Source organism: Colius striatus, chromosome 2 (assembly GCF_028858725.1).
Source record: "Colius striatus isolate bColStr4 chromosome 2, bColStr4.1.hap1, whole genome shotgun sequence".
In the NCBI taxonomy this organism is placed as follows: Eukaryota; Metazoa; Chordata; class Aves; order Coliiformes; family Coliidae; genus Colius; species Colius striatus.
Genome location: NC_084760.1, coordinates 70,795,055 through 70,822,800, shown reverse-complemented (window position 1 = coordinate 70,822,800; position 27,746 = coordinate 70,795,055). Strand labels below are relative to the sequence as shown.

Sequence of the window (27,746 nt, the reverse complement as noted above, 5' to 3'; positions counted from 1 at the left end):
TGTACACACTTTTTTTTAGTTTTATATCTGTTTACAAGATAATGGATCTGAGTGTTCTGTTTATTCTTATATCTTCTGTCATAATGTATACTATTTTTAGAAGAAATATAGATTCTTAATGTTTTACTTTATTGTATTTGTTTTTATTACAGCTAGGCAAAGAGCTGTTTTCTTTCCCACCAGTCACCTTGGAACTAGTTTTGCTGTGTGAAAAAAACACATACAAGATTCATGGCATGTTAAAGCACCTGTGTTTTGCAACAGATACTACTGTTTGAGAAAGGAAGGTGCACTTTTTTAGTCTTTTCCATTTGAAAAATAAGCTAGTTTTGATGGAGGAAAAAAATGTATATGTAGAAACTTGTAGTGGAGATGCTAACTATAGAGAGGTATGAAAGAAAGCTACACTGGGTGAACTCTTCCTGAATTAATTACCAATCTGATAGTGAAGGTTAGAAAATCATATGGACACTGAAAAGGCTCTACTAGGCTCAGTTTTGTTTCATTCTGTCTTTTTCCTATTCCCATGCAAGACTCACTCTCCCTTTGGGGATGGCAGCCACTTCTGTACCTGCACTATAATCGCTGGCCCTTTCCACCCACTTCAGCTTCTATGAAATTGTCCAAACCACTATGTTCTTTCATTCCTGCCGCTTAATCTAAGACATGCTGAGCCTCGTAACTGTTTTTCAACAGCAAAAGTACAGTCTTATGCTCCAGGAGCCCTCGCTTTTGCTGTGAGGTCACTGCTGGGGCATCCTCAACGAAACAGTGACAGTATCCCATGCCTTCCTCGCTGCATACACTTCCCTTTGATATGTGGAGAGGAATGCAAGATAGGTTTGGGACTGTCCTTCAGAAGCCTGCCATAAAGGATAGGGTGGTCAGCATGGCCCCAGCTATTTCCTTGGAAGCTGTACAGGAACTAAATCATACTTCCTGAATCACTGCTGAGTAATGGAGAGCTGCAGCTGAGTCTGGGCTGCACTGTGTGCAAGAGACTCCATATTTTTCACTCTAAAATTGACTGCCTTCTACAGTTCCAGCTCAAGCTGTTAGCAAGTGGAAAAAAATGTAAATTGTGCCTTATGGTGGTTTAAGGTAGCGTAACACTTGTGGCCAGACATAGTTGGAAAGTATTTGTCAGGGATCAGAATTGTTTAAACAAGGTCAAAGAAAATGCATGGCATTTATAATAATTTAAAGAACAGCCTACTTCTGTAATTTTTGCAGCATATCCTTCTGTCCATGAAGGCAAAGCAATTAGTTACTTGTAACTAATTTCTATATACTGTTCAAGTCTTACCAGGGTTCTAGTCAGTTTTGGACAACAGGGCAGAGCACTGTTAAATGGGGACTTGAGCTTGTTGCCTGTTTTGACAGAAAAGTTCTTTTCCTACCTCCTGGGCTCAGATAGACCCGACTGTATGGCTATGGTCAGTTTTTGGCCTTAGCTAGGTAGGGAAGGTACGGATCTATTGGTCAGACAGGCTGAATATGTGCAGCACTAAGAATTTATCTAGTATTTCTTTGCCTATACCTTGTCCAAGTACTGGCACTAACTTCATCTAATGATGGCCAAATGGTATTGTAAAACTTGGAAAAGGCTTGCCTGTACCTCCTACTGGGGGATGGGGACCAGTTAAACAGCCAGGCAGAATTACTAGTTGGTTTGATCTCTCTGTTTGACTTGGTAAAATGGTGATTCTCAGTCTCAAGGTCAGGTCATTGGGGTAAATGTATATTTGTTTCAGTTGTGATGGGAGTCACATGAGAGTATTAAAGGTGAAAAAGATGGAGCAGCACAGTCTTGTTAGGATGAAAGCAGCAAGGTTGGTTTTGGCCTTTTTGAATTCCAACAGGAAAGAGTATTGGTGTTTCGGGTTTGTTCAGGATTTGTTTACTGGCCTTCATGGTGCTATGAAGATGAGGGTTAAAACTGGAGAAGAGATGAGAAAGAAGTGACATCTGTCAGAAATAATGTTGAGAAGTAGTGTCTATGATGTTAGCTTTCTCTTTCCTCTGATGTATATACAGAAATAGCTTCCTTGGCTGAAAATCTTGGTCTTGTGATTTACAGCTGCATCTTTCAACATTTTTTGGAAAAAAAAAAAACCAAATCCAAAGACAAGCCTGTTAGTAACTCGGATAATAAATGTCTTCTGTGTATCTGTGTACAGCATGAGACAGATATGCACCTTTATGAATCCACATGAAGGTACATTTTTTAATTATGAGTTTGCTTCAAAATTACCCAATATTTAGTTTGGGAATGCTTTTTGTCTCCAAATATAACCAAAGTGTCATTTTGTTCATGAGATAAAGCGTATTTACCCAACAAAAAAAGTTTCTTAACTGGAAGAACCAGAATAAGAAATAAGCAAGAATAAGAAGGGCACCCAAATCTTTACACTAGCAGTACTGAGTCTAGGCTGAGGACGTTTGTGCCCGACATTATGTGAGTTTCCCGTGTTTTTCTCAAGCTTCATTTAATTTACAATCTCATAAATAGTTTATTGGGTTTTGTTTTTGTTAATGTACTTCTGTCTCTACTTTCTCCCGAGGTGAGGAGTTCAACTCAATTTGTTAAAAGCCTATTCCCCTCTAACAATCAGAAAACACATACCATCTCGTGGTGAGAGGTAATATTACAGCTTTTTTTATTTCTCCCTTGAAAATGCAGCAACACTGATAGCAAGTGATCCCATTTGTAACTGCAGAGGTCCAACAAGGAGATCCAAACTGCAATGGAGGTGACAGTGTAGGTAAGACCTCAGTGTAGGTAAGAACCTCATGAGTCCTGCACCTGGAGAGGAACAACCCCATACACCAGTACAGGCTGGGGATTGACCTACTGGAGAGCAGCTCTGCAGAGAGAGACCTGGAAGTCCTGGTTGATAATAAACTAAGTATGAGCCAGCAATGTGCCCTCATGGCCAAGAAGACCAATGGCATCCTGGGATGCATCAAGAAGAGTGTGGCCAGAGGGTCAAGGGAGGTTCTTCTCCTCCTCTACTCTGCCCTGCTGAGGCCTCATCTGGAGTCCTGTGTTCAGTTCTGGGCTCCTCAGCTCAAGAGGGACAGAGAACTTTTGGAGAGAGTCCAGCACAGGGCCACCAAGATGATCAGGGGACTGGAGCATCTTATGAGGAAAGGCTGCAGGAGCTGGGGCTGTTTAGTCTAGAAAAGAGAAGACTGAGGGGGCATCTTATTAATATTTCCAAACATTTAAATGATGGGTGTCAGGAGTTTGGGACATCTCTTTTTTTCTATTGTGTCTAGCAACAGGACAAGAGGTAATGGGACGAAGCTGGAACACAAAAAGTTCCATTTAAATATAAGAAAAAACTATTTCACTGTTAGTGTGACTGAGCAGTGCCACAGGCTGCCCAGAGGGGTTGTGGAATCTCCTTCCTTGGAGGTCTTCAAGACCCACCTGGACATGTTGCTATGCGACCTGATCTAGGTTGACCTGCTTCTGCAGGGAGGTTGGACTACATGATCTCTAAAGGTCCCTTCCATCTCCTACCATTCTATGATTATATGATTCTAAGGCATTGAGATGTAATCCTAGGGGTCTGCTTATTCAGTAAAGTGGTAACCAGAAAGTCCTAAGTGGCCAGTGGTCAGAAGCTGAGTCTTTTATTGTGCATTTGCTTCAGTTCTGATTCTGCGTCTTCGGGCAACTCATGATAGCTATGGTCGGTAATGGTCGTGGGTATGTGACCCTTTGACTTGATATGGTACAGCCAGTTTCGCCTCCACCAGACCATAGGTGTCTTGTACACAGCGGGCAGACAACTCTACCCCTAGACTAAAGTCAGCATAACTTCGGGCTTTAGTACAATAGGCTAGGAAGAAAAGTGAATAATTATATCTGAACATGGAGAAATTGCAAGTAAACTGTTACAGAAAGTGCTGGATAGGCCTAAAAAGGAAAAGCAGCCTCTTACATAAAGGGAAAACTGATGTTTTGAATTGTGGAGAGTTGAATAAAAAGGGATCCATGAAAGGTTTTTAATTGTGTTTGTGTATTAGATTTGAAGTGAATTTATTCTCTTTTTAAAATAGCTCACCTTTAATTGGTAGAAACTTTAAAATTGGAACTGTGTATAAAACATTGCGCCAGGTAAGTATAACTGTGTATATTGTTACCCTAACCTTGGGCAATGACTTGCAGCCCTGAGAGGTACAAGTTATAGGCTGGGAAGCAAGGACAAGGTGTCTTCTTGAGAATTCTCCTTTGAGTATGCAGGATGGCATGTAACCATGTACTTTGTAGCACTTCACTGGAAAGTGGCAGAAACTGGAGAGTAGGAGCAGAGAGGCAAATGGCAGCAGATAGCTACAGCAGCTACCAGAGCCAGAGCACTGCTGGAGTGACTCAGGAACAACAGAGCAGCTTGTAATGCTGCTGGGGCTGGGGTGGTTTGGATGCAGCCCTGTGGCCCAGCAGGGAACACTCCAGCCTTTACTTTAAAGTGCAGGTGGAAAACTACAGGAAGGAGCAAACATAGCATCTCCTTTACCCAGAATTTATAAGAGGTGTCAAAATAGTCTGTGGTTGTACTCTCCTTTTTTTGCCCAATAAAGTGATGTTTGTTAAGGCACCTGACTGAATATGTGAGAGAGGGTTAAAAAAGTCTCAAATCATCAGTTTAGTTTGATTTTCTCAGATTCCTGAGTGAGATTTAACTGTTATTAGCATGGCCTGTGTTGCTGTCAGAAGTTTACACAGAAGCATGCTGCATACAGGTGACTACCAAACTCTATCAAATCCAGCTTTGCTGAAAACACACTGCAAGCACAATATTTGTCTAAACTAAAAATTTGTTGTCACTGTTAGTCTCAATCAGATTGATCTGAAAGCTCTGTGTAAAATGGTGCTAAACAACATCAGTCTGTCCTGATTAGTGAGTTCTGGTCTGACAACGGTGCCAAACTATTAAGTCTGTCTCTTCTCCAAATTGGAATGTAAGTGGAAAGTTCTGTAAAAGATCATGTTTCACTTTTTGTATGGTGAATCAAAGCAATCCTTGGTACCTAAGGAGGAATATGTGAGATTTGGAGATCACCTATCACTGACAATAAGCAGGAAAGTTCCTAAAGGCTGTACTCGATATTGGTGGTGACATGCAGTACCAGCTCCTGCACTGCTGGTGTCCTGTGATTTTATTCCTCTCCCTCCTTGAGGCATTATATTCCTCTCTTCTTCTCTTTCTTGGGGCAAGAAAACCAGGTAAAATTTCTTAGAGGTAAGAGAGACCTCTCTCAAATGCTACCTTTTGGCCAAGAATAGCTGCTAAATTTGCTTCAGTTGAAATTGTCTGCCTCTGTTTTGACAAAGCACTTCTGTTTCCCCACCAAGCAAAATTCTGCTGGCACATGGGAAGTCAGACAAAATAACATGCAGTCCCAGCAGTGGTTATGTGCAAGTTAAATTGTAGTTCAAAATAAAAAGCCTTGATTAGGATTTGGACTATGGAAATAAGGGAAGATGTTATAGCATGAGAAAACCAGCAGGGAAATAAATGCCAGTCTATAAGCAGAGCAACTGCAGTGTAGTGCAAGGCTCCTCAAGCTCTGACTCATCTGACTCATTGTCAATGGTGCATTAACTTTGGGAGCTGAAACAGGAATTTTCCTGTAAAATTTATAAACTACTTATGACTCAGCCTTCAAAGAGGTGACCAGCATGCTAATCAAACAGCTGTTCTGCTTCAGTAAGGAACTAGTGTATTCCTTAAATTGCTATTTCTCCTTTGGATTGTTTCTTTGAAGAACTCTGAGCCAGAAGTAGTAGTAATGTAGTAAAACTTGATTTTCTGAGATCCTTCTGGAAACACTTCCACTTATTGCTCCTTCTTTCAACATCATCAGTTTTTCATTCCAGTCCTTCAGCATCTATTCTGTCTCTGGCATTTTACCCAAACTTTCAAACCTGCTTTGAGGTTGCTTTCTAGTACTAGGAAGTGAAGGTAATTCAGGTACTCCCATAAGTCTGATTTATTAACACTTTCTAATCTTTAAACTGGAATGGCTGGAACATTAGCTGCAAACAAAAATTAAGTGGTAGTTGAGGCTCTAGGACCACCTTTTTTTTTAATGCTCTTGTGAAAAAAAGTGGAATTTTGTAGAACAATGGAATAGCACTTTTTTGCTGTCACTCAACTACAGACAATAGTTCTTCGTCCTCTCTCAAAACCATGCATGTTTCTAAGTTATCTTTCCCCAAGCAAACTGCTTTGTTGCTCTTTAGTCTGAAAGGTTTTTCTGCTTTTGTCCTCAAAATAAATGTTTGTGAATGAATCACAGAATGGTAGGGTTGGAAGGGACCTTTAGAGATCACCTTGTCCAACGCCCCCTGCAGGTCAACCTAGATCACGTTGTACAGGAACATGTCCAGGCAGGTTTTGAAAACCTCCAGAGAAGGAGACTCCACACCCTCCCTGGGCAGCCTGTGCCAGGGCTCCATCACCCTCACAAGAAAGAAGCTTCTCCTTATGTTTAAGTGGAACTTTTTGTGTTCCAGCTTTTGTCCATTACCCCTTAGTCCTGTCCCTGGACACTACAGAAAAAAAGTGTCACCTCATCCTCTTGACATAAACTTTTAAAATACTTCTAAGTATTAATGAGTTCCCCCTCAGTCTCCTTTCATCTAGATTAAACAGCCCTTGGTCCCGCAACCTTTCCTCAAAAGGAAGATGCTCCAGTCCCCTGATCATCTTGGTGGCCCCGCGCTGGACTCCCTCCAGAAGTTCTCTGTCCCTCTTGAGCTGGGGAGCACAGAATTGGACACAGGACTCTAGATGAGGCCTCACCAGAGCAGAGTAGAGGGGCAGAACTTCCCTCAACCTGCTGGCTACCCAGGATGCCATTGGCCTTCTAGGCCACTAGGGCATGTTTAGTTTATTATCAACCACAACTCTCAGGTCTGTCTGATGTGGAGCTTTATACTGCTTTATACTGACATGTACTAATAAACTTTATACTAACTTATTGCAGTAGTATAATATTAACTGTTAAAGCTTCTTTCTCATACAGACAAAACTACCTGCTTAGAGATAAGCACATAGGAGCTGTAAAAGGGCCATGCTTATCTGCTTACACAATACCTCCGGAGTCCTCCAACTTCCTTGGAGGTAGGAAAGCAAATTAAACCCGTTCAGCGAGGGGCCGAGTGATATCTGAAGCTGGGCAAAGATCGGAGGTGAGAAAGACTCAAGACTATCAGCCTTCATCCCACAGGACAGTCATCACTAGGAGACATTGCGCAAATGAAAGGGAGACCTAATTTACATGCGAAAGCGGGGACAGGTTGTATCTTTGTATAGGCGGATAATGTAATCATCTGATTTTGTAACTCTGTAGCAAATATAAGTCAAGCAACTTGCCGAGCAGGGGCGCACGTTTGTGGTGGGGCGATCCCCAGTGCACCCTGCGCCGAATAAACACACCTTCTTTGTAACTCTTTTGTGTTACTGGGTCGCTTCCGCACATCATGTCTCCGCCCCTTCACATCTGATACAGCTAAACTGATATACCCTTTAAAACAGCTACCCTGCAACTATTAACAGTACCATAGCAAGTAGATGTGATTTGGTATGTTTTTGGTTTGGGGTGGGTTTTTTTTGTGCTGGTTAGTTGTAGAAGATTGGATATTATCTAGCTAAGATATTGAAATCTGGCAATTGTATCAAAAAATGTAACCAAGACAATACTCCAAATCGACAGTTTAGAAAGCTGACATTGGTTTATTGCAGCGCTGGGTGCATAAGGGATGTCACCTGATATTGCACACCAAGGGACAAGATCACCCTTGTTATATGTGTAAAAAATAAACAACTTTTCTAGCGAAAGACTCAGGTTAGACTCTGCAGTGAAGCACTTTCATTAAGCGTTCTTGCAAGAGCAGGTGTCCTAGCTAGTAGGCACGCCTGCTGGATACAGGGTACAAAGTTTGGCTTTTTATTCCCTGTCCCTTGTTTCCCCATTGATTAGGTACTCCAAGATTTACAACTTCCCCAGGCGTCTACAATCCCCTCGGGGGATATCTGGTTCTTGTTCACGATCTTGTCTTAGCACCCATACCCCCTTTGCCCTGTATCCCCTCTTATTTTAAAATTTAAAACTCATCAGGCATCTGGCTAGTAATACAAAGAAACAGATATCGCTATATATATCTCTCTCATATATATATATCTCATATATGTATCTTATCTATATATCATATATATATATATGATATTCTTTGTCATAATCCCCTTGGCTCCGCCCTGCAAAAACAACATTAACGTTTTCAACATATGAGTGAAGAAAACAAATATCCCCGGGCGCAGCGGCTCGGGAGCAGGCTGAGGAACGCAGTGGTCCACGCGCAGCCTTCCTCCCCTGTGCGCCCTCAGCCGGCCCCAGTCACGGGGCCCCTGCGGAGCTGGGCAAGGGCAGACGGGCCGAGCCGACTCCTGCGCCGCGGCTGCCCACACAGCTGGGCTTGGAGCTGTACCGGGCCCGGCGAGTGACAACGTCCGCCGCCGGAGCCCTGTAAGGCGTGCGAGGGCGGCCGTGCGCCGTGACGCGTGAGGCGGCCGGAAGGCGCGGGGAGGAGCCGGGGCGGAGCGGGGCAGCGAGAGCCGCGGCGGGCAGCGGGGAGCAGCGCCGGCCGGTCGTGCGTCCGTACCCCGCGGGTCTGCAGCCGCTGCTGGGCGTGGAGGTACGTTGTGCTGAGAAAAAACAAGCGTCCCGTCGGGGGGAAGCGGAAGGCGAAAGCAGTAACCACCTGTTATCTCCCCAGCGCCGCGTCTGCTTGCGGGGAATACGGGGCCGCTCCCGCGCGGGGCCGAGCGCGCCCCGCCGCAGCACCGCTCGCTCGAGCTGGAGCTTCTTCGCGGCGCAGTGAGGCTGCAGCTGCCGAGGTTTCTAGTCCCGTGTTCTCCTGCTGTGCCGCATTGTTGAGTTTACTGTTGGGGCGCGGAGATGCCGCGGCTGTTTCGTACTTGCAAATATCTGGAAAGTATCTTAAGTGTTCCCTTCGCAAAAGTCTTGTTTGCCTTGGTGTACGCCTTAGCGTTGATTAGAAACTCTCACCTGAGTTACCCTCCTGAAACACATTTTCTGTGTGTCACAGAAGGATAGTGTAATAGCTGGCAGTTGGCCTTCGGTTTTCCTGGTTTTCACGTGCTTTGCAATGCATGAGATAACAAGCATATGTGCCTTTTTCAGTTCGAGAACGACAGTCGGGAAACCTTAACTCACAGTGTTGCAAATTTAAGATTTGACGTGACACGTACTGGTGGTGATTCCTCTGACAGAAGGTTACAGAACCTTGCTATTGCCCATTTCGTGTTTGACAAAACGGAGCCGGAGTTGCGGCTTTCCCTCGATATTCTTTTCAGTAAGAAACTGATAACCAAACAAAAAAACCCCTGAACCCATCACTTTGTCATAGTGCCTCCTAGTCTGCCAAAACTGACGATCGGTTCTGTTCCAGGATCCTCTTTCATCAGGATTCAGATTGCTGTTGCATTGCTCAGGGAAGATCAGTTAGAAGGCTGCTGGACACGGGGGTGGAGGTCTGTGGGTTTGGGGTTTTTTTTGGTCTGCTACTGGACTTGCTGTTGCTAAAGGCAGAATTATTGTTCGCTTGGGTCTTGATTTCCTCTTTTTTAAAATGGGGAAAAAAGGAAATTTGCCTGCCTTTGCACATTCCTATTGTGAATTAATGATGATATCTCATGAGAAGATCAAAGGGCAAAACTTATGCAGTTCAGGCACCTGATGTTCTCTGGATTGCATTCTAGAAGTAGATCTTAAGTAGGAGCGTTAATATCCTTCTGTCTCAGATCTCCTGTGAGATAAGCTAGATGTTGTGGTGGGCTTCTCTGTTGTGGAATCATTGCAGAAATTTAACCCCCTGTGGAACAGACCTTGGTTTTTTGGTTTTGGCGTGGGGTTGTTTTGGTTTTTTGGTGTTGTTTTTGTTTGTTTTCCTTCCAATGTTGCTAGCAGTTGTCACACATTAATTATGTTTGGCTTGTTCTCTACCTGTCATCCTCACACAGATTGCATACTACCTTGTTTCTTCAAAGTCTGCAAGAAATAGTTATGTAGTAATTTCAACTGGGCCCTGAATTTTGGTCACTTCATTGGAAGATTTGCTAAAGAACTTCCTGTGTAGCTGGATATACTCACAAGCTGTTGTTTATTTTCTTCTTAATACTGTGCATTTAATGCAAGTTTTACAAACTCCTCTAGTTATTTGTGGAGTTCAGGGATTGTACGTTGGAGGAAGAAATGTAAAGTACCATTTGCTTCCCTGCTATGTCTTTGCCTAGCGTGTCTTAGCTTTATGTAAGATAAAACTGGAAAAAGCAAGTTCAGCCTCTTAGGGCTTTTCTGCCTTGGGAAATCTAGGAGTAGGACAGAAAGTGTTAAAGGAAATGGTTGATTGTTTGCCTTGGGAAAACTGCTTTTTTGCTATGTATCTTATCCCTGTGTGCAGGCATGGGTCACCTGCAAATGGAGAGCTGTTTGGGCCCAGCTCAGGGACACTGAGTTATCAGTGTTCCCCTGTACAATTATGACTTTACATGGAATTCTGTCTCAGTGTATGTAATCTCAGGAAGCAGCTAATGACATTGTGTACCTGTGGGCGCAGCCCTTTATTAGAGTGGCACCTTATTTCTTTCAGCAAGCCTTTAATCATTGTATTTCTGAACTCCAGCAAACTTCTTGGAAAGATGTTTGTAAAATTTCTTGTGCTGTTTAAAAAAAGTTAAAAGTTATTCTCACATCACATAGTGTTGCTTTGTTTCATTAAAAGTTTGGGGTTTTTTGAAGGGGTCCTTCTGTTGGTGCTGCCTAACCAGCCAGTCCTTTAAATGCATTCCGCCAGCGATCACACAGAACTGACAAAAGGAGAAGGGAAGATGATGTCCTCGGATGGACTGCGGAAGACCATCAGTAGCCCGGTAACTCCCCTGTCATGTCAACAACTTCTCCCTCGGGAAAAGAGACTTTGCTGGTTTAAGTCAATAGTGCTTGTCCTGTTTTGCACAGTGAGGGGTGTTACTGGAAATTCTTTGCATTGCTCAGTTATTTGAGAGAGAATGTCACAGATGACAACACTATGAGCTGATGGTGTTCAGGAGTTGTGCTGTAAGCAAATGGACACTTAATACACAGGATTTCCAAATCAGAAAGGAAGTTGTGTTGGCCTTGGAGGGTAATCCTTTCTCATACACAGTTTACGTGGATGTCTGGCATGTTTGCAGGACATGCTGAACCGAAAGTGAAAATTTGATAAGCAGTGCTTTGTGTTTTCACTAATTCTCTGTAAACATGGGTGGTGCCTGGCAGCTCCTGTTAAATGTTTTTTTTGGAGTTGCTTTTAACTTCAGTCTGAACAATTAAACTTGGAATCTTTTTCGATACTCTCTGTCTTACCTTACAATAAATCCTGTTTTGTAAGGAGTGCTTGAGCTAACACGATTCAGCAGCTGCAGAGACTGGTTTTGAGGGAATGTTGTTTGCCTACCTTAGAGTCTAGAGACTTCCTCTGAAAAGCTCTAATATTCTCAGGATCTGGGATAGTGGCCTGACACTGGTTTGTGACTAAAGGAGTGGGTTGGAGCTGTGGTTTTCATTGCATCTTTAAAAAGGTAGTACTCTTGCACCTTCAGGAAATAGTGTTTTTAACATTCTTTTCTAGGACTCTTAAAAAAATATCAAAGTCTGTAGAATGTACAGTATGTGGAGTGTATAGCAGCACAGATGTGCACAGAACTTCCTTATCTGTTGCAGTGTTGGACCTGATACACACCTATTCCCTCAGTGGATCTGATTGTTCAGTCCCACTATTATGTTCACTGCTTGCCAAGTGGATAGACTTAGGGGTGATGGGGGAATAGCTTCAACCCTCTTCACAAGTGTCTTCCAATCTCAGCCCTTCTGTAATTCTATCACCTGTGTAATACCAGAAGATGAACTTAATAAGAATGGAAGGGGGCAGGCTGTAAAGATTGCACTGTTTCAGTGAATTATTCAATGAGCAGCAAAACTTAAGATCCAGGTTTGAGTATGAAACTTATTTCTTCACTACTATTCTGTTCTGAATCATCCAGAAAAATCCTACTTTCCTTAGTGTGCTCTTTAGCCATCTGGCAAGAAATACATGTCATCACAGTCCTTTCCTCTGTCAGACCATAATCAATGCTCTTATTTTATGAAAACTGGCAGATATTAGAAAGAACTTAGTATTTGAGACCTCTCAAACTCAGTTGACATCAACCAGTTTGCTTCAGAGGTAATTTTTGGAGGTCTGGAAAAGAGACTGGATGCTGGTAGATTATGTGATATAGCAGAGATTACACTTTGTAAATGAACTAAAAATAGTAGAACATCTTGAGACTCAAGGAAATTACAGAAACTCCTTTTGTTATGACAAAACCTGATTAAGTTTGCGACCTGATCTAGGTGAACCTGCTTCTGCGGGGGGGGGTGGACTAGATGATCTCTAAAGGTCCCTTCCAACCCCTACCATTCTGTGATTCTAAGTCTGTAGTATTGCATCCAGGAAATGCTGTGTTATGGCTTTGCAGATTCTGTGTCTGAGCTTCTGAACAGTTGATGAGCCAACCTTCTTTTCCCTTAAATAAGTGCATCCTTTTAAATGTAAAGAAGTGTTGTTGCTATGACTTTTTTTTCAACTTTGATCCATTAGAGTGGTTAGGTCCCAGCATCCCTGGCCTGTGTCTGTATGTTTCTCTTTGGAGACTAAGCCAGTAGTTTATTACTCTGATGCATTACTCAGAACTACACCCCTCAGGAGCAGTATGTTAAAACTAAAATAAGGGAGACCTGTTTTTTCTTATTAAATGTTATTGTTCTTTGAACAAAAACAAGCCTCTTGTGTACAGCTGATATGTTAAGGAACCAAGCTATTACCAAGTAAGCAAAGGTATTTCAGTTAATTTCTGCTTTCACTTTTAGCACTTAATTTCACATTTTGGTCCTCCTCTGCTGTACCTGCTTAAGCTGATAAAAATACAAGAGACTTAGAACAGTTTGACTGTTTGTGAACTTATGCTTGAGAAAAAAAGTTCTTTAAGTTTGTTTTGCCTGATATAGAAGATGACTGCAAATTTTGTGCAATGTTTGGGTAGCTGAGAAGGGGAATGTAGAGGGGGCAGAAAAAGATGTGTATCTACTAGCAGAAATTGTCAACACTCTGGATTTTGGCAGTTTTTGCTGTCATTCTTCCTGTCCTTCTCACAAATCCACAAATCTATTTACTTCCCTTTTCAGTCAAAAACACATGTGATAAGATGCAGACTTATGGCTTACTTTCAGATCAGTCAGTCTCCTGTGAACTTCCCTACTTTTCTGTTAAGAGGCTCCCATTTCCCTGAAATGCCATAGTGCACCAGCTGATGATCAGGGCAGGGCTTCTGTCAGCATGTCTAAGTCTTTGCCAGAGGGTGTTCTAGGGCATTTGGAGCTTTTATTTTAACTGACAGTCCTCTCATATGGCTTAACAACTCCTACCATGTTGCTATTTCAGTTTAGCATAATGTGCATGTTACCTTCTCCAGCTGTTAATATGGAAGAAGTAATAGGCAGTCTTTGAGCCCGACTGCATACCACAGGTACCATAAAGACTGATGAACAAGTGCATCTTGCAGTTCTTAGCTCGTTAGGATGAGGTATTTTGTTATGTTTGTTGTGTAGATTTTACTAAGACACTCTGTGACATAGTTTCTTCTTTCCTCATCACTGTTTTCCAAAACAGAGCAAGAACAAACAGAAAGATGGTTGCTATAGTCTTGGGTCAGAAGGGTTGTGGAAGGTACTTCCTGCTACCAGCAAAGAGCTGACAATTGTCAGCCCTTGACAACGACCTAATTTGCAGTAAATCCTCTCTATACTGGCAATAAAATATTACCATCCTTCATTTGAGGGCTGGGAATGGAGGCTGATAAGAAGCTTAGTTTCTCATAGGTGAAAGACCTACTGAGTTTTCCCTTTGCATTGTGGTATTTAGTGCTTTTCTACTATTTCTTTTAAATGTGTGCTAGTTGTGTGTCTTTTAATGCGCTAGAGCACAACATGATAAAGTATTAGGATTTATCTTTAAAACTGTTGTGGGGTTTTTTTCTTCCATCACAGAATGTTATCTGAATCTTTTTTTTTTCTTTATTTTTCCTCCCTCTTCTAGGTCATGCCTTATGTTGGGACAATACTTGGTGGCCTTCTTCCTGGAGAGCTGATTGTGATACATGGGAGCATTCCTGATAATGCAGACAGGTGCTTGCCACAGGGTCACTTTTTGCAGTGTCACCATGTGAACAAGAATATAATGGATATGGTTTCCAGGGTTCCTACTTATGATGGCAGGCAAAAGCTTGATCTAGATCCTTGTGATAGCGTCTGAGTGAATACAGGCTGAAGTGGTTGATAAAAGCCTTGTGATGAAAAGGGAAGACTGAACTGATTTTTTTTTCTTTCTGTGTATTTTCTCTATTTTCACTTTGCCTGCTTTGTTGGGGTTTTTTCCTCCCTGTCATAGCCTGTGTCTGCTTGTCTAAAGAGGTTATCTGACACTAACAAAATTGCTAACTGAAAGTGGGGAATGAAGGAATTACCTTAAGCTGGGATAAGGAGATATGAACTGGTACATGTGCCCAGAATGGGGGTTCTGTTCTCTGACTTTGACCGAGGCTCATTGGGTTATTCTACTAAAGATGATGGGAGAGAAGGTGATGAACACAGTAAGTAAAGAACTTATATGATCTGAGTGATGACATTAAAGAGATAATTTAATATGTTAATACATAGCAATAATTTATGGAAGAACCTTTCACAAATGTGTAGGAATTGGATAAGTATATGTTTGGGTTTTTTTCTTATCTGAATATACTTTTTTTCTTTTTCCTTATCCAGCAACACTCCTTGTGTCTGCTTGTTCTGAGGCTCCAAAGTAAAACACAAGTGTACTGAACTTTGAGGTGATTTCTTGACAGGCTGAGCTGGATAAGATTTGTCTTTATTTTTATTATTAGGTTCCAGGTGGATTTACAGTGTGGCAGCAGCATAAATCCTCGAGCTGATGTGGCATTTCATTTCAACCCCCGCTTCAAAAGGTCTGGCTGCGTTGTTTGCAACACACTGGAGGGGGAAAAATGGGGCTATGAGGAGATCACTTATGAGATGCCCTTTCAAAAAGGGAAGTCATTTGAGATTATCATCATGATTTTAAAGGATAAATTCCAGGTAAGTCTGGGTCAATTCTTTATCTGTAGCCAGTTGCCAGGCCAATAAAGGAGGTGTTTTGTAGCCTTGGTTCACCTGTTACCTAGATATAGTCTTAACTAACACTACATTGGTAAAAGATCAGATGATAGAAACAAAAGGTGTGAAATGCAAATTTATTGTAGACAATAAATCTCCCTTGTAGTGATGGAAAAGAGAGACTGTGAATCAAGGATGTGCTGAACTTAGTTGCTCTGAAATTTTTAAGACACTCCTGCTTCTGTATCAAACCAGTGTAAATGAGAGATACACACATACAATTTGATATGTGGCTGGTGTAATATATGTTTAATACAAGTTTCTTGTTCTGTTTCCTCTCTCTTTAGGTGGCTGTGAACAAGAAACACTTGCTGCTCTACAACCACAGAATTAAACTTGAAAGAATAGATACTCTTGGAATATATGGCAATGTGCATATCAGAACTATAGAATTTGTTTCTAATGTAAGTTACATAAACAGCTGACTTGTTAATTTCCTTTTCTCTGTCTTGCTAAACTACAGAGTAAGCTTTATGGTGAAAAGGAAGCAAAGTAAACCAGCTCTGCAGTTTGACATCCATAACAAAGAAATTTTTTCCCTTCAGTTCAACATGCAAGTCTCATGTGAGGATCTCTGTTTTCCCATTTGAGTTTTGAGGTTAGGGAGAGAAGGGTGACAAAGTTTATAGCTTACAAAGTTAACAGGACAGATGGTGGAAGAATTGATTAGACAGTGGAATTAGGCATGGATTAGATATTGCAGGAGCTCCAGTCTGAACTCTCAGTATTCAGTGCTTCCAGGCAACAAGTTGCTTGGCTTCCAAATGCTAAATTCGGCCATAGCTGGAGCTGCTTGTTCATATAACCTTGTTTTTCCTGCTAAAATGACTGAATTCCTGAATGAAGTGATTAGTAGGAGTGTTTATATCTGAGGTGTGAGTAGAAGTGGTGTTTATGGATGACTTTGTGATTTGACTTGCAATTGGACCAAATTTAAAGTGAAGGCAGTGCTGCGCATACTCTCAGTTGCCTGTTCTGCTAGACAAAGTAAACCAACAGGGAGGAGTTGAAGAGTGTAGAAGGATTCTACACTGTTTCTCCCATGTAGAAGAATCTCTCCTTCTCCGGAGGGGTAAGATTTTTTTAGAGCAGAAACAGAAGGTAAAAATTCTAGGGAGATACAGAAGGTGAATGCCTTTTCCCTTTCTTCCTGCCACGCATTAAGGCAGCCTACCTGCTCCTGTGTAATGTTTTGGGGCCCTTCTGCCCCATCCACACTGCATTGTGGGCAAAGCTTGGGTCTCTTGCTGCCAAACATCAGGTTTGACTTGGGTCAGGAGATTAACAACTGTGTTGATAGAAGGTGGAGATTTGGGCCTGAACGGAACGGCATCTGTTTATACTCAATGGTTATTTGCAAAGCCTCTGCACAGACTTTTCAGAGTTCCATCCCTCGGCCTTGGGCATGTTGCCAGAATGATGTTACTCCAAAGCTGTGGGTCCTGGTCTTGGAGGACTGACTCTGAAAAGAGTTTGGGAGCAGACAGGTGCTGTAGGTTGGTTCCTATCCCAAGCACAAAACAAAACAGCTGCTTTAGGCTGTGGGTGTTGATGTTGTATCCTTTGGAGAAGAAAGGAATGAAGAAGGGCGATCGCTGCCTTTTTGTCTTTGCTTTTAATATACTATTCTGAGGAGGAAAATGGAGGCTTACATTGAAATAAACAAGCTGAAGACATCATTTGCCACAGCCAGACTGGAATTGTGTCTCTGCATGGCCATGGTGCTCATCTGTCCTTCCCACGGGAAGGGACAGGGAGGCAGGGGATGCTACTTGGAGTCCCACAGCCTGTTGCGTGGACCTACCCTGCTGGTATTCCTACCCCAGTGAGGAGAGCTCAGTGTGTACCCTCAGATACTAAGGGCTTAACAGTGCTTTGTCTGTTAGTAAAGAGGCGGTTTTCAGAAATCTCTATTTGGCTTCAGCAGTTGATCTTCATTCATTTCCCTTGGTTTGTAGGCATTCAGCTGTTTCTTTACCATAGCCCTAGTTTACCGTGTTAACAGTTCAGCCTTCAAAGCGGCACCGATCCTTATGTGGTTCTAAACCAACTCTTATGTTAAAGGTCTGTGATGTTAGCAATGACATCTACATCTCTCTCTCTCTGCAGTCTTTACAAGACTCTCAGCCATCATCTCTAGGAGTAACAAATATAAACACAGAAAATGTACGTAAGTTTAGAAAAATCTGAATGAATATCCCTGTTGTCTGATAAACTAGATAATGTGGGGTTTTTTTTCTCTTGTAGGGGAAAATGCTGGAAGATTCACAACTTGTAAGTGTCCCACATTGACTTGTGGCAAATGTGAAGAGTGAAAATTAATTAAAAAACATACACAGAGCAAGAGAGTCAAGAGTCTAGTGGGAGATCATCACCAGTGAGGTTTTGTAGAGAGTAATCCTCTGCTCTGGTGCTGGTAAAAGTGAGGCTATTTGTTAAATCATTTAGAAAACACAAAAAGTAAACACACATCTGCAGCCATAAGCAGACACGTAACAAGTGAAGTATTTGAAGTTTTAAAGGACCAAATGTCATTAAAAAGTTTTGTCTTTTCAAATAGCTTTTATAGTTTTTTCTGCCTAAGGACATACCTGTTAACCAAAAGTATTCTGCAGCCACATTACACCAAATGGCCTTACGTTGATAAGTGTATCTCAGAGCCTGACTGGCTTCATCTTCCTCTTGCTGACAGGTCCATGCTTAACCCTGTACACACTTCAGGTGGCTGGAGGCAAGTGCTGCACCTGAGAGTTGCTGCTTGCAGCCAACTAGCATGGAGCATAGACAGGGTGTCATCTTTTTTGCCAAAAAATTGTAGGGGAGGTGACAGTATCCAGAGTGGAGTAAGTACCACACTCAAACTGAAAAGGAGCTGGAAGGCAGGAATACATAGAAATGGATTTTGTGGAGAAGGTGAAGTTGGTGTGAGTGCCGTGACTTTAGTTGCCTTGTCCCTTGACAGCCTTCTTCAGTCTTCTTTTTCAAAACCAAGTAACATTTAATGTTGTCATTTGCAAGTGGTGGGCTTCAACAGAAAAATAAAGGCAAAGTACTTTATTCAGTCCTTTACCCTGATCAAAACAGCTTCTAACGCAATTGGAAAAAAAAAAGGCAAATAAAATACTTTCACTGTCTCACTATGAGCTGGTGCCAGGAGGACAGAATACTCAATGACCCTGATTCTAATACTTATGGGACTGAGGGCCTACACACCTGGCAGGAGTCTTCTTTTTTAAAGTATAAGTGGAGCTTTCAGAGAGGAGAGGTTAGGATGTCTGTACTTGATTAATTATGTTATCCAAATTTAAGTGAGTGCAAGGAGTTTTGTGCTTACTTCCCCCCCCCCCCCCCCCCCCAATTTTTGGTGGCAGAAGTAGTTATAAATAATGTTCATTTTAAACTCAAAGTGGTAGTCTGAAAAAAACCCCAGACATTAATATGTCTATCTCAGCGTAACTTTTTCACTAGAGTATTAGTATCCCAGAACATATTGGCAGGAATAACTTTTGATATAAGTGCAGATTCACAATTGTAAGCCAAATTTATTCCTGCATAGTAAAACTCAGCTTGTATATTGAAAAAAAACCCCATAAGGCACACTCAATGTTTTTGCTTGGTGGTGTACTTCCAGGAAGTTCCTTACGTTGGGAAACTTGACACTGCGCTTTGTCCAGGACGCACAATTGTCATTAAGGGAGAAGTGAAGAAAAGCCCAAAAAGGTAAGTGTTACTGAATTCTTCTGCTGTTTAACTGAGCTACTCTTGAGAATGAGTGGGCAACTCACTTGCAACTTGGTATCTGGAGGCATCAAATTCCAGTGCGGTTTTTCTCAGGAACCTGCAGGATATACTTCAGAATTGACTTGAAAAGAGCAGCTCGTTTGTGAAAAGTGAAGGTAAAACCTGAGTGTCTTGCCTACTAAATCTGCAGCATTCACAGGATCGGATGTCTGTTCAGGGTTTCCATTATGCAAAGCATGTGAGCACACATACTGCACAAAGAAGAGCTTTTATTCTAAAGAGATGAAGGAATAAGGGAACTAACAGAAGTAGATGGAAAATGAGTGACCGAGTTGCTCATGTGCTTTGATGCTGCATGTTACAACAGAATACTTATTGGCCTGCTTCCTCAGGGACTGTGTAAATGTGAGGGTGTCTACTGCACAACAGCAGAGTAATGAAAGTGAGTAGAGAGCTGTAATCTTGATAGCAAATGAGCAAAAAGGGATTGCAGAAAAGACATCTTCATAACATGATTTAAAGAGGGGGCGGAGGGGGGAAAGGAGCACAACATAAGTCAAAATAGAGCTGGGGAAACATCTGCGCTTCAGCATGCTGTCTGCCTGAAGGGTGGCTTTGGCTCTGCAGAAACATGTCTAAAAATGAAACAGTGCAGATGACAAGAAGCATGCTTTTTACACTGTGTATATGCACTGTACTTCAGCTTCCTCAGAGCATGTATCTTCCCTGCAGCTGAACAGCACTTGGTTTGTATTAATAGTGGAAGCTGAGCTGTCAAAATCTCAACAAAGTTTGAACAGACTTGAAATTGCACAGGATAATTAATACTGAGATGAGAAAACAAATCCTATTTTTCTGGCTTGAAAACTTATTAGCACATTTCAAGGGCTGGATGTACTGTCTGTACATGTGAAGAGTCTTTTGGGCAGTAGTTTGAAAGCTTTGCAGATTGTCTGTTCTTTGTGCTTTTAAATGTATAGTTTTTTATACAGTTTGTAAGTTTACCGTCTTTCACTCAATTCACACAGTTGTAGATGTTCTTTTCTTCCAGTGAAAAAGAGGCCTTCACAACTTGGAAGTGTGGCTGTTGATGTATTTTGTATCTGGGCTCTAGGCTTCTCAAAGAAGGGAAGTAACCCAGCAGCTGGAGCTAATTAGAAGGAGGGAATATTTCTTCTTCAAACACAGTGAGGTCTTTGGCACAGGTGGAAGCATTCATTTGAATTTGGATGACTCTCTTTCGGAATCCTGCCTTTTGGATATGTCTGAGATTGCCTGGGCAGAGCTACACTACCCACAAAGCAAAACTTTGTACATGTAGTGTCACAGAATCATTATGGCTGGAAAAGACCTTTAAGATCATTGAGTCCAACCACTAACCTCACACTGCCAGGCCCATCACTAAACTAAACCATATCCCTCAGCACCTCAGCTATATGTCTTTTGAATATCTCTAGGGATGGTGACTCCACCACCTCCCTGGGCAGCCCGTTCCAAAGCTTAATAACACTCTCAGTGAAAAAGTTCTTCCTAATGTCCAATCTAAACCTCTCCTGGCATAACTGGAGCCCATTTCCTTGTTTCCTATCATTCATTACGGAAGAGATTGACCCCCAATTTGCTACAACTCCATTCAGGTAATTGTAGAGAGTGATCAAGTCTACTTTCAGTCTCTTAACTAGACTAAATCCTCCCAGCTCCATAAGCTGCTCCTCATCAGACTTGTTCTCCAGACCCTTCACCAGCTTCGTTGTCCATCTCTGGACATGCTCCAGCACCTCAATGTCCTTTTGTAGAGGGGCCCAGAACTGAACACAGCATTCAAGGTGCGGCCTCACCAGTTTCATTTCTGTGAGAACATTGTTTCCTAGAGCTGTGGGGGAGCAGTGCTTGGCACACTTGGCTCAATATCTCCTTGCTGAGACAAGAACAGAAAGTTGTGAGTGATGAAGCAGATCGAGCAGGTTCATGCCCTACGTTTGCTGTGTCCAGCAAAGGTTTCTATGTGAAGGAGGCATGATAACTGCTTGTTTAGTTACCTTCAGGTGAATTGTGACCCTGGCTCCAGAACAGTTCTGAGTATGTGCTAAGGGTTTGGTAAAGAGCATGAACTGCTGCATCATATTATAAACTCTTGGTATGGTAACCTTTTAAAAAATATCTTCCAGCTTTGCAATAAATCTGAAAACAAGTGACTCAAAGGACATCGCATTACATCTGAATCCTCGCATGCAAAAGAAAGTTTTTGTAAGAAATTCATACCTTTGTGACAGCTGGGGAGAAGAGGAAAAGGAAATTGGCTACTTCCCTTTCAGTCCAGGGATGTACTTTGAGGTAAGATTAGCTGAAACATGGCATCAGACTGGCAATTCTGCCAGAAGGATTACGAGTGGTGCTTTTAATGTCATGTCACTAATAGAGATTTAAATAAAGCTGCCGTTCCTGTATTTCAATGTCTTGAGAATATTTAGGATTAAATAGGACCAGAGGAAATAGAGATTTGGTTTTAATGAGTTTTCTTTCTAAATAGTTATAAGAATTCAATGTGTGCTCAGAATGAATTTGGACTGAGTTGGAGCTGATGATCCTTCTTCCAACTTGAGTTATTCTATGATTCTATGAATTTTACTGAACTTTTACTTCAGAAATGTTTATTTTGCATGAAATATTGTTTGCAACAGAAGCAGGGCTTGCCCAAGGCTAGGCTAGATCATCAGGTAGTTTTTCACGTCCTACCTGAGCTTAAAACTTAACTGTTTCTCTTCTTGCTTTTCAGCTGATCATTTTCTGTGATGCCCACCAGTTCAACGTTGCTCTTAATGGTGTTCACATTCTGGAGTACAAGCATCGTTTTAAACAACTTGAAAAGATCACCCTGGTGGAAATCATAGGTGATGTTCAATTGTTAGGTGTGAGGAGCTGGTAGTCCTTTTCAAAGAATACTAAAAGAACCAAACCGCTTCTAATGACAAGGTCTCCTTGTCAAGTACTAAGAGCTGTTGACTGGGCATGAGCCTGCCTTCATCTTTCTGGGCGGTTGCATCTGTCTGCTTGAGTTAGGTGAGTGCCAGACCAGATATACTGCAAGACTAAACCCTCCTCTAGTTTACAGTACCCTGGCAGGCTAAATAAGTGTTTGCTCAGATAAATCTGTATTACTGAACCTAGCTGTGAAAATGGTGTGTCGTACTCTATCTCACAGCTACACTCATGTTTAAGTTAAATTACTCATCAGCATTCCCTGGTATCCTTCATTCAATATTGTAAAGTAGAAACAAAACTGAAATAGGATCTGAAGATGTGGTTATCCACCCCAAAAGGGACACTAACTTAAAACAGAATTAAGAAATATACTCTTCTGCTTCGTAGTTTGTATTAGCAACTCTAAGCTTCTTAGTGAGGCTGGCTTAAACAAACAGTTGATCTGTCAGTTCTAGCAAAAGGCAAGGAGGAATTTGATCTTACATCTTAGTCTGCTGCTGCTGTAGGAACTTATTCACAAGTGTCATAACCATGAGTGGCTTAAATCGAACATGTAGCAGCCGGAAAGCTTTTAGCTTTCGCAAATGATTGAGCTGGTTCCAGTTGCATGACATTTTAGAAGCTTGTTTGATGTGAAATGTCTCCCAAGCAAGTTGAGATTACTCAGGGACTGAAAATAGATGTTTGTGTGTTTCATTTTTTAAAATGTGAACTCAGGTACTCCAGGCAGGGTTTCAGCTGACACGAAGAATTTTCCAGTCTTGTATTAAAAGACTATCTCTGTTCCTTTCAATCAGTTTTTTGTACAAATGTCAGTCCTACTTTTTGTACTTTTAAAATTAGGTTGCTACTGGCTGTCACTACATACCTGAGGGATATTCCTATGTAACTTAACAGCTGCTGAAAGAGTGAAGCAATTTCAATAATAAGATGCACCCTAAAAGACTGCTTAATTAACACATTTCATGTATAAAAAGCATAAATAAACACATTTGTGAACTATCCTTCAAGTGTAGCTAAGTAGCTACAATCCCTTTTCTGGTCTATATTTTGTCTTGTTTCATTTATTATCTTACCCCTCTGTCGCCAAGGTGGCACAGTGATCACGACTGAACTGTTAAGAAAAGAGCAGGTAAGGAAAAGTCTGATGAAAAGTCCACAGAGCACCCAGAAATGATAAAGCCAAATTCTGACAATATTTTATTAAAAAGTTAGATCTTGGCTCTTTTACTGTAACACATGTGAAGGTAACATCAGTCAGACAAAATCTGAAAAAAAAGGAGATAAACTTAGAAGTAGCTTTGGAGTGGTTCTCCCAGAATGACTTCCAGTTGTTGAATTGTCTTCTGACACTGTTGCTCAACTTCTTCACACTCATCTAGAAACAGAAATAAAGCAGGAATTAAGAACAGTGATTACAAAGCTGCACAAGGAAGGCTTCATCACTCATCAAGGCCAGAATGGTCTTCAAACACCAAATAAGAAAGAATTTTTAAAAAAGATTTTGTCACTGTCTTAGGCAAATTGTTTCTACTGTAACACTGACCTAAAACATGCAACTGCTGAGCTGTGTACCAGGCTGTAAAACTGAAGAAACTAGTGTAACTGAATCCATTCTACTTTGCATCCTGCACAGTTTAAGCTACTGTACACCAGAGGATTTATAGGACTTGATCATCCTGTTGGAGTCTTTGAAATAAGTGGCCCTTAACGCATTTTTATCATAGGCCAGTTGTCTGCCTTCCCTAATGCCACTTTAGAACATTACCTTCCATGAGCTCAGCTAAGAATGGAATAGATTCAGGCAGCAGGACCAGATAGTTCTCCTTCAGTTTTTGTGCAACTTCCACCAAAGCAAGCAGAGCAGCAAATCGGACCTAAACCCAAAACAATGACCAGTGTGAGGAAACAAGTATTAAAAGTGGTTCCCCCTGCCTTCTTTCCACAGAAGTCTGTAAACTAGTTTTCCCTTCTGAAGGGAACTAGTTTTAAGCTAATTTAAACCTCAAACATCTGGATTAATATACTATCAAAAGAAAAAGAGAGGGCAAGAAACAGGTATTTAACAATGTCACTGTACTACTGTATCAGACAGACAGCTCAGTACCATGAAAACTGAAGTACTTCCCCTTCAATATATATGACCTGTCACATAGGAGAGTTGTGATGAAGCTCTACATAATAAACAGGTCTAAAGGTTGGTACATAACTCTCTTGCAGTTTCCCTCTGATGTGCTGCCTCCTTCACACACAAACAAGGTTAGCTCTTGTTCCAACAGCACCCAAATCTGTAAAACCCCAAACCACCCACTGTGAAAGACATCCATGTGTGGAATATTGGCTGCTTACAGGAAGTGCAGAAGACCACATTGTATACATCTGTCTAGAAATCGGGAGTAGCTTAGCACAATATCAGTATTTTAATTTAGGCTAGTAATTCCATTTTTTGGGGCACTGTTCCCATTTTCTAACCCAATAATGAGAAACAGTTCAAATTCTGAGAGCTCCCAACCTTAGGAGAGGTGTGCCTCATTTTCAGCAGGATGTGGTAGTTCAGTGGTTTCCAAAGAGAATCGTCTGCCATTGCCACTGAAAACTGAGCTATGCAGGGTATCAGGTGGGCTGTCACTCGTTCCTGGAACTTCTCATCTCCTCCAAGCATATTTTCTAGCTGTGGAAGTAAAAAGCTTGTCAAATAGATCCAGGTTCAGAGCAACCCAGCCCAAACCACTTCTAGGCTATGGCTTTTAGGGTACTCTGGAGTTACATCAAAGAGGATTAGTGGGAGTGCACTGCTCTGCAAGAGCTCAACACCAGGCACGAACCTTATGGAAAGGTTTAGAAAGAGGATTAAAAAATTAGTAATTAGACAAAATAGTAATTAAATAGAGCCTTAGGCAGTTAGTAGTCCCTAGCCCAAAGACAATGGCTTACTTCCTTTTAGTTAAGGGAAAGCATGATGGCCTGATAGGTACAAAAAAACCTCCCAACTTTTAGGCAGGACAAATAATAAACATCATCTATGCTTTGGGTTTTTTTGTGCTTGTCTGTACCTGATCGACCAGAGGTATCATCAAGGTTTCTGCTCTTTCCTTACTTAGGAACTTCTGGGTGTCAAACAGGAAGAGCTTGTGTAGACAGTCCACGGTGAACTCCAACAGTAGGCAGCTCTTTTCTGTGCTATTCTCAGAGTCAAAGAAAGCTTCATCTACATGTCAATTGAGGAGAAGAAGAAAAAAACAATAATCAAAAAGTGAAAATACAAAACTACCCTACAAGACAGAAACATTGTTACAGTTTGTGAATATAGCTAAAGGATGTACTACACAGCAATTACGTACTCATCACTCAGAACAAGGAATTGGATGTAATACATCATCTGGCTTGGAGCTTATACCCTAGTTCTGCCACTGCCAATCTCACTTAGCTGGGGATAAAAGAGAATAGCCACAGGCTACAGGAAAAGTGCTTGGCTGTCCCTGTGGATATGGAGAATTTACTCAGGTCACTACAGATGGGACAGGCAAATAGTTTCCCATATGAAAAAAACAATACTTAGTGTTTTCCGAGAAAGTAAAGGAGTCTGAATATACCAAGTAACATGCAAGAGAAGTCAATGAATGGAAAGGAAAAAAAGAAAAAAAACCCAAACAGAAGCAAGTGCCCCTTTCCACACAATTTTGTTCTCATGGAACTCACTGGGACTGACACTGAAAATTTTCATGTGGTCTCAACTTTGTACTGGCAGCCCACAGATGAAAAAATTTTTCATCATAAGAAAAAGAAGAGAGAAATGAGAGGTATGTTTTCTGAAGTAAATCCTGTAAGACTTAACCTCCAGCAATCAGAGTGAGCCTGCCAATACTTCTCTGTATTTAGTAACTGAAAACTTACCAGTTTTAGAACTGTTGACCTGGTTCAGTGTCTCAGCAAATGGCTTCACTAAATGACCAGCAAAGAGGGTGAAGAGACCCTTGAGCTTGTCTGCAATGCAGTCTGCTATTCGGTGGAATGTCAGCAGTCTGTCTTTTAGGGTTGACTCTGTTTTGGACCAATCAAAGAGCTGAAAGTGAAAGGCAGATTAGCTCTTCCATGTGTCTGTGCACTGGAAAATAGAAATATGCTGATGCAGATGAATTATAATGTCTTACCTTGAAGAAGAGTGGTCTGAAAGAAGCCTCAGAAAGTTTCATAACCATGCTTATTAGACAGTCGATAATGTAAGCCTCTGTCTTACCAACTTCCTCTAAATCATCCTAGAAAAATTGGAAAAAAAGTACACTTTAATTTTGTCTGTTTCAGACTCAATCCATAACCATAATGCCTTCTGCCCTATGAACAATTCCACAACCGAGGATTTGACATCCATCATTTCAGAGCACATGTGCAATACGAACCACTGATACTTTTTAAACAACTTATAGTATTAGCACAGAGAGGTTGATCTGCTGCTGTTGACCCCCCTGTAGAAGCCACCTGGGCATGCTCTGTTCGGAAGTCCAGGGCTCTCATGAAAAATGCCGTCAGCTCAGACTGATGGGAGATCAGATGCTCTTTCTCCATACCAACAATGTGCTCCTTCAAAAGGCTCATAAGGGCACCCAGGCAGTTCTGCCAAAACAAAAGGAAAGCCATGTAAAGGCAATCATGGTACTGTCAAAACTGAGAAACTTAATGAGGGAACTGGACTTTTGCACTTCACACGTTTACTTATTAGAACACTGACAGTAAAATAAACATATATTTTTCCTGTACCTTTGAGGGGCTTAAGTTAGTAGGATTTCTGAAATGAATTTGGTCTTCCTTCTCTGACACTGGAGATACCAGTTAAATGTGAAAGTTTTGGACATGCAAGGTGGGAGCAAAACCCACACAAAAGTTATGGCTCGTCTTCCTAGCAGACAAATCAAAGCCTTTACGAACAGGATAGCATGTTACACTGATGAATGAAGGCTTGAGAGGTTAAGGACATTAAACTGGTGCATTTCTCCCCCTGAATTGCAATGCAAAAGAAAATAGATCATATAAAGACTGTGTTAACTTTCTTCAAAGCAGCTCATATGTTTAGATCTGTGACCAAAACAATGCTGATAACACACCAGTGTTTTAGCTGTTGCTGAGCTGTGTTTGCAGAGCATTAAGACATTGTTTCACACTGTGCTGCCCCAGAGAAGAGGCTGGTGGTGGGCAAGAGGCTGAGAGGGGACAGCAGGGACAATTTCACCCAGCTTCTTTTTTTCCTTTCTTCCTTGCTTTAAGCACAATGCAAAAGAATGAAAAAAATCCTTACCTTCCTGGTACTTGCCACTGCACTATAACACTTGGTAACTGCAGGCAGGAGTATTCGGGGAGCAAGCCTCGTGGCCAAGATACTTCTCAATGATGTTACACGTAAGCTTATCTGAGAGGAAGGACCAAACTCCACCACAATCTTTTCCAAGCGGACAACCTGTGATGAAATTCAACAAAAGTCAGGCATACTTAAAACAACTCAGGAACTTTGTTTACAGTAGCTATTTCAAGTGCCAGTTGGGAATTTTCCCGTTTGCACTACTGGGTGCACCTTACGCTCACAAGTTGGCGTATAGAGCTTCACTCTCTTCAGAATACAAACTGAACAAACACAGGTGCCTGCAGCAAGGGGTCAGAATCATCCTAACTAAAGCTGCTAGATG

General features: G+C 41.6%; 2 protein-coding genes across 6 annotated transcripts in view; one reads left to right on the top strand and one right to left on the bottom strand.

Annotated features, from left to right (window-relative positions):
- The first annotated feature begins 8,612 nt into the window (after positions 1–8,612).
- On the top strand, positions 8,613–23,075 carry LGALS8 (galectin 8). Of its 5 annotated transcripts, none has more exons than XM_061991049.1 (10): positions 8,613–8,713; positions 10,895–10,970; positions 14,216–14,304; positions 15,060–15,270; positions 15,636–15,752; positions 17,458–17,514; positions 17,596–17,622; positions 18,980–19,068; positions 21,258–21,423; positions 21,866–23,075. In XM_061991049.1, the coding sequence occupies exons 2-10, from the start codon at positions 10,929–10,931 to the stop codon at positions 22,013–22,015; spliced, it is 948 nt and encodes a 315-aa protein (XP_061847033.1). In that variant the 5' UTR covers positions 8,613–8,713; positions 10,895–10,928; the 3' UTR covers positions 22,016–23,075. The 5 variants fall into 5 exon arrangements, with proteins under 5 accessions (XP_061847033.1, XP_061847031.1, XP_061847034.1 ...); XM_061991047.1 differs by having other exon boundaries at positions 10,840–10,970; XM_061991050.1 differs by lacking the exon at positions 17,458–17,514 and having other exon boundaries at positions 10,840–10,970.
- Positions 23,076–23,245: 170 nt separating this feature from the next.
- Positions 23,246–27,746, bottom strand: part of HEATR1 (HEAT repeat containing 1) — a 39,337-nt gene continuing 34,836 nt past the window's right edge. Inside the window, exons 38-45 of the mRNA XM_061991046.1 lie at positions 27,362–27,520; positions 26,548–26,682; positions 26,223–26,327; positions 25,966–26,134; positions 25,125–25,279; positions 24,584–24,742; positions 23,840–23,948; positions 23,246–23,449 (exon numbers count right to left, since the gene is read on the bottom strand). Coding sequence (XP_061847030.1) covers positions 23,361–23,449; positions 23,840–23,948; positions 24,584–24,742; positions 25,125–25,279; positions 25,966–26,134; positions 26,223–26,327; positions 26,548–26,682; positions 27,362–27,520 — 1,080 coding nt within the window. The 3' untranslated portion in view covers positions 23,246–23,360. The remainder of the gene's footprint in view (positions 23,450–23,839; positions 23,949–24,583; positions 24,743–25,124; positions 25,280–25,965; positions 26,135–26,222; positions 26,328–26,547; positions 26,683–27,361; positions 27,521–27,746) is intronic.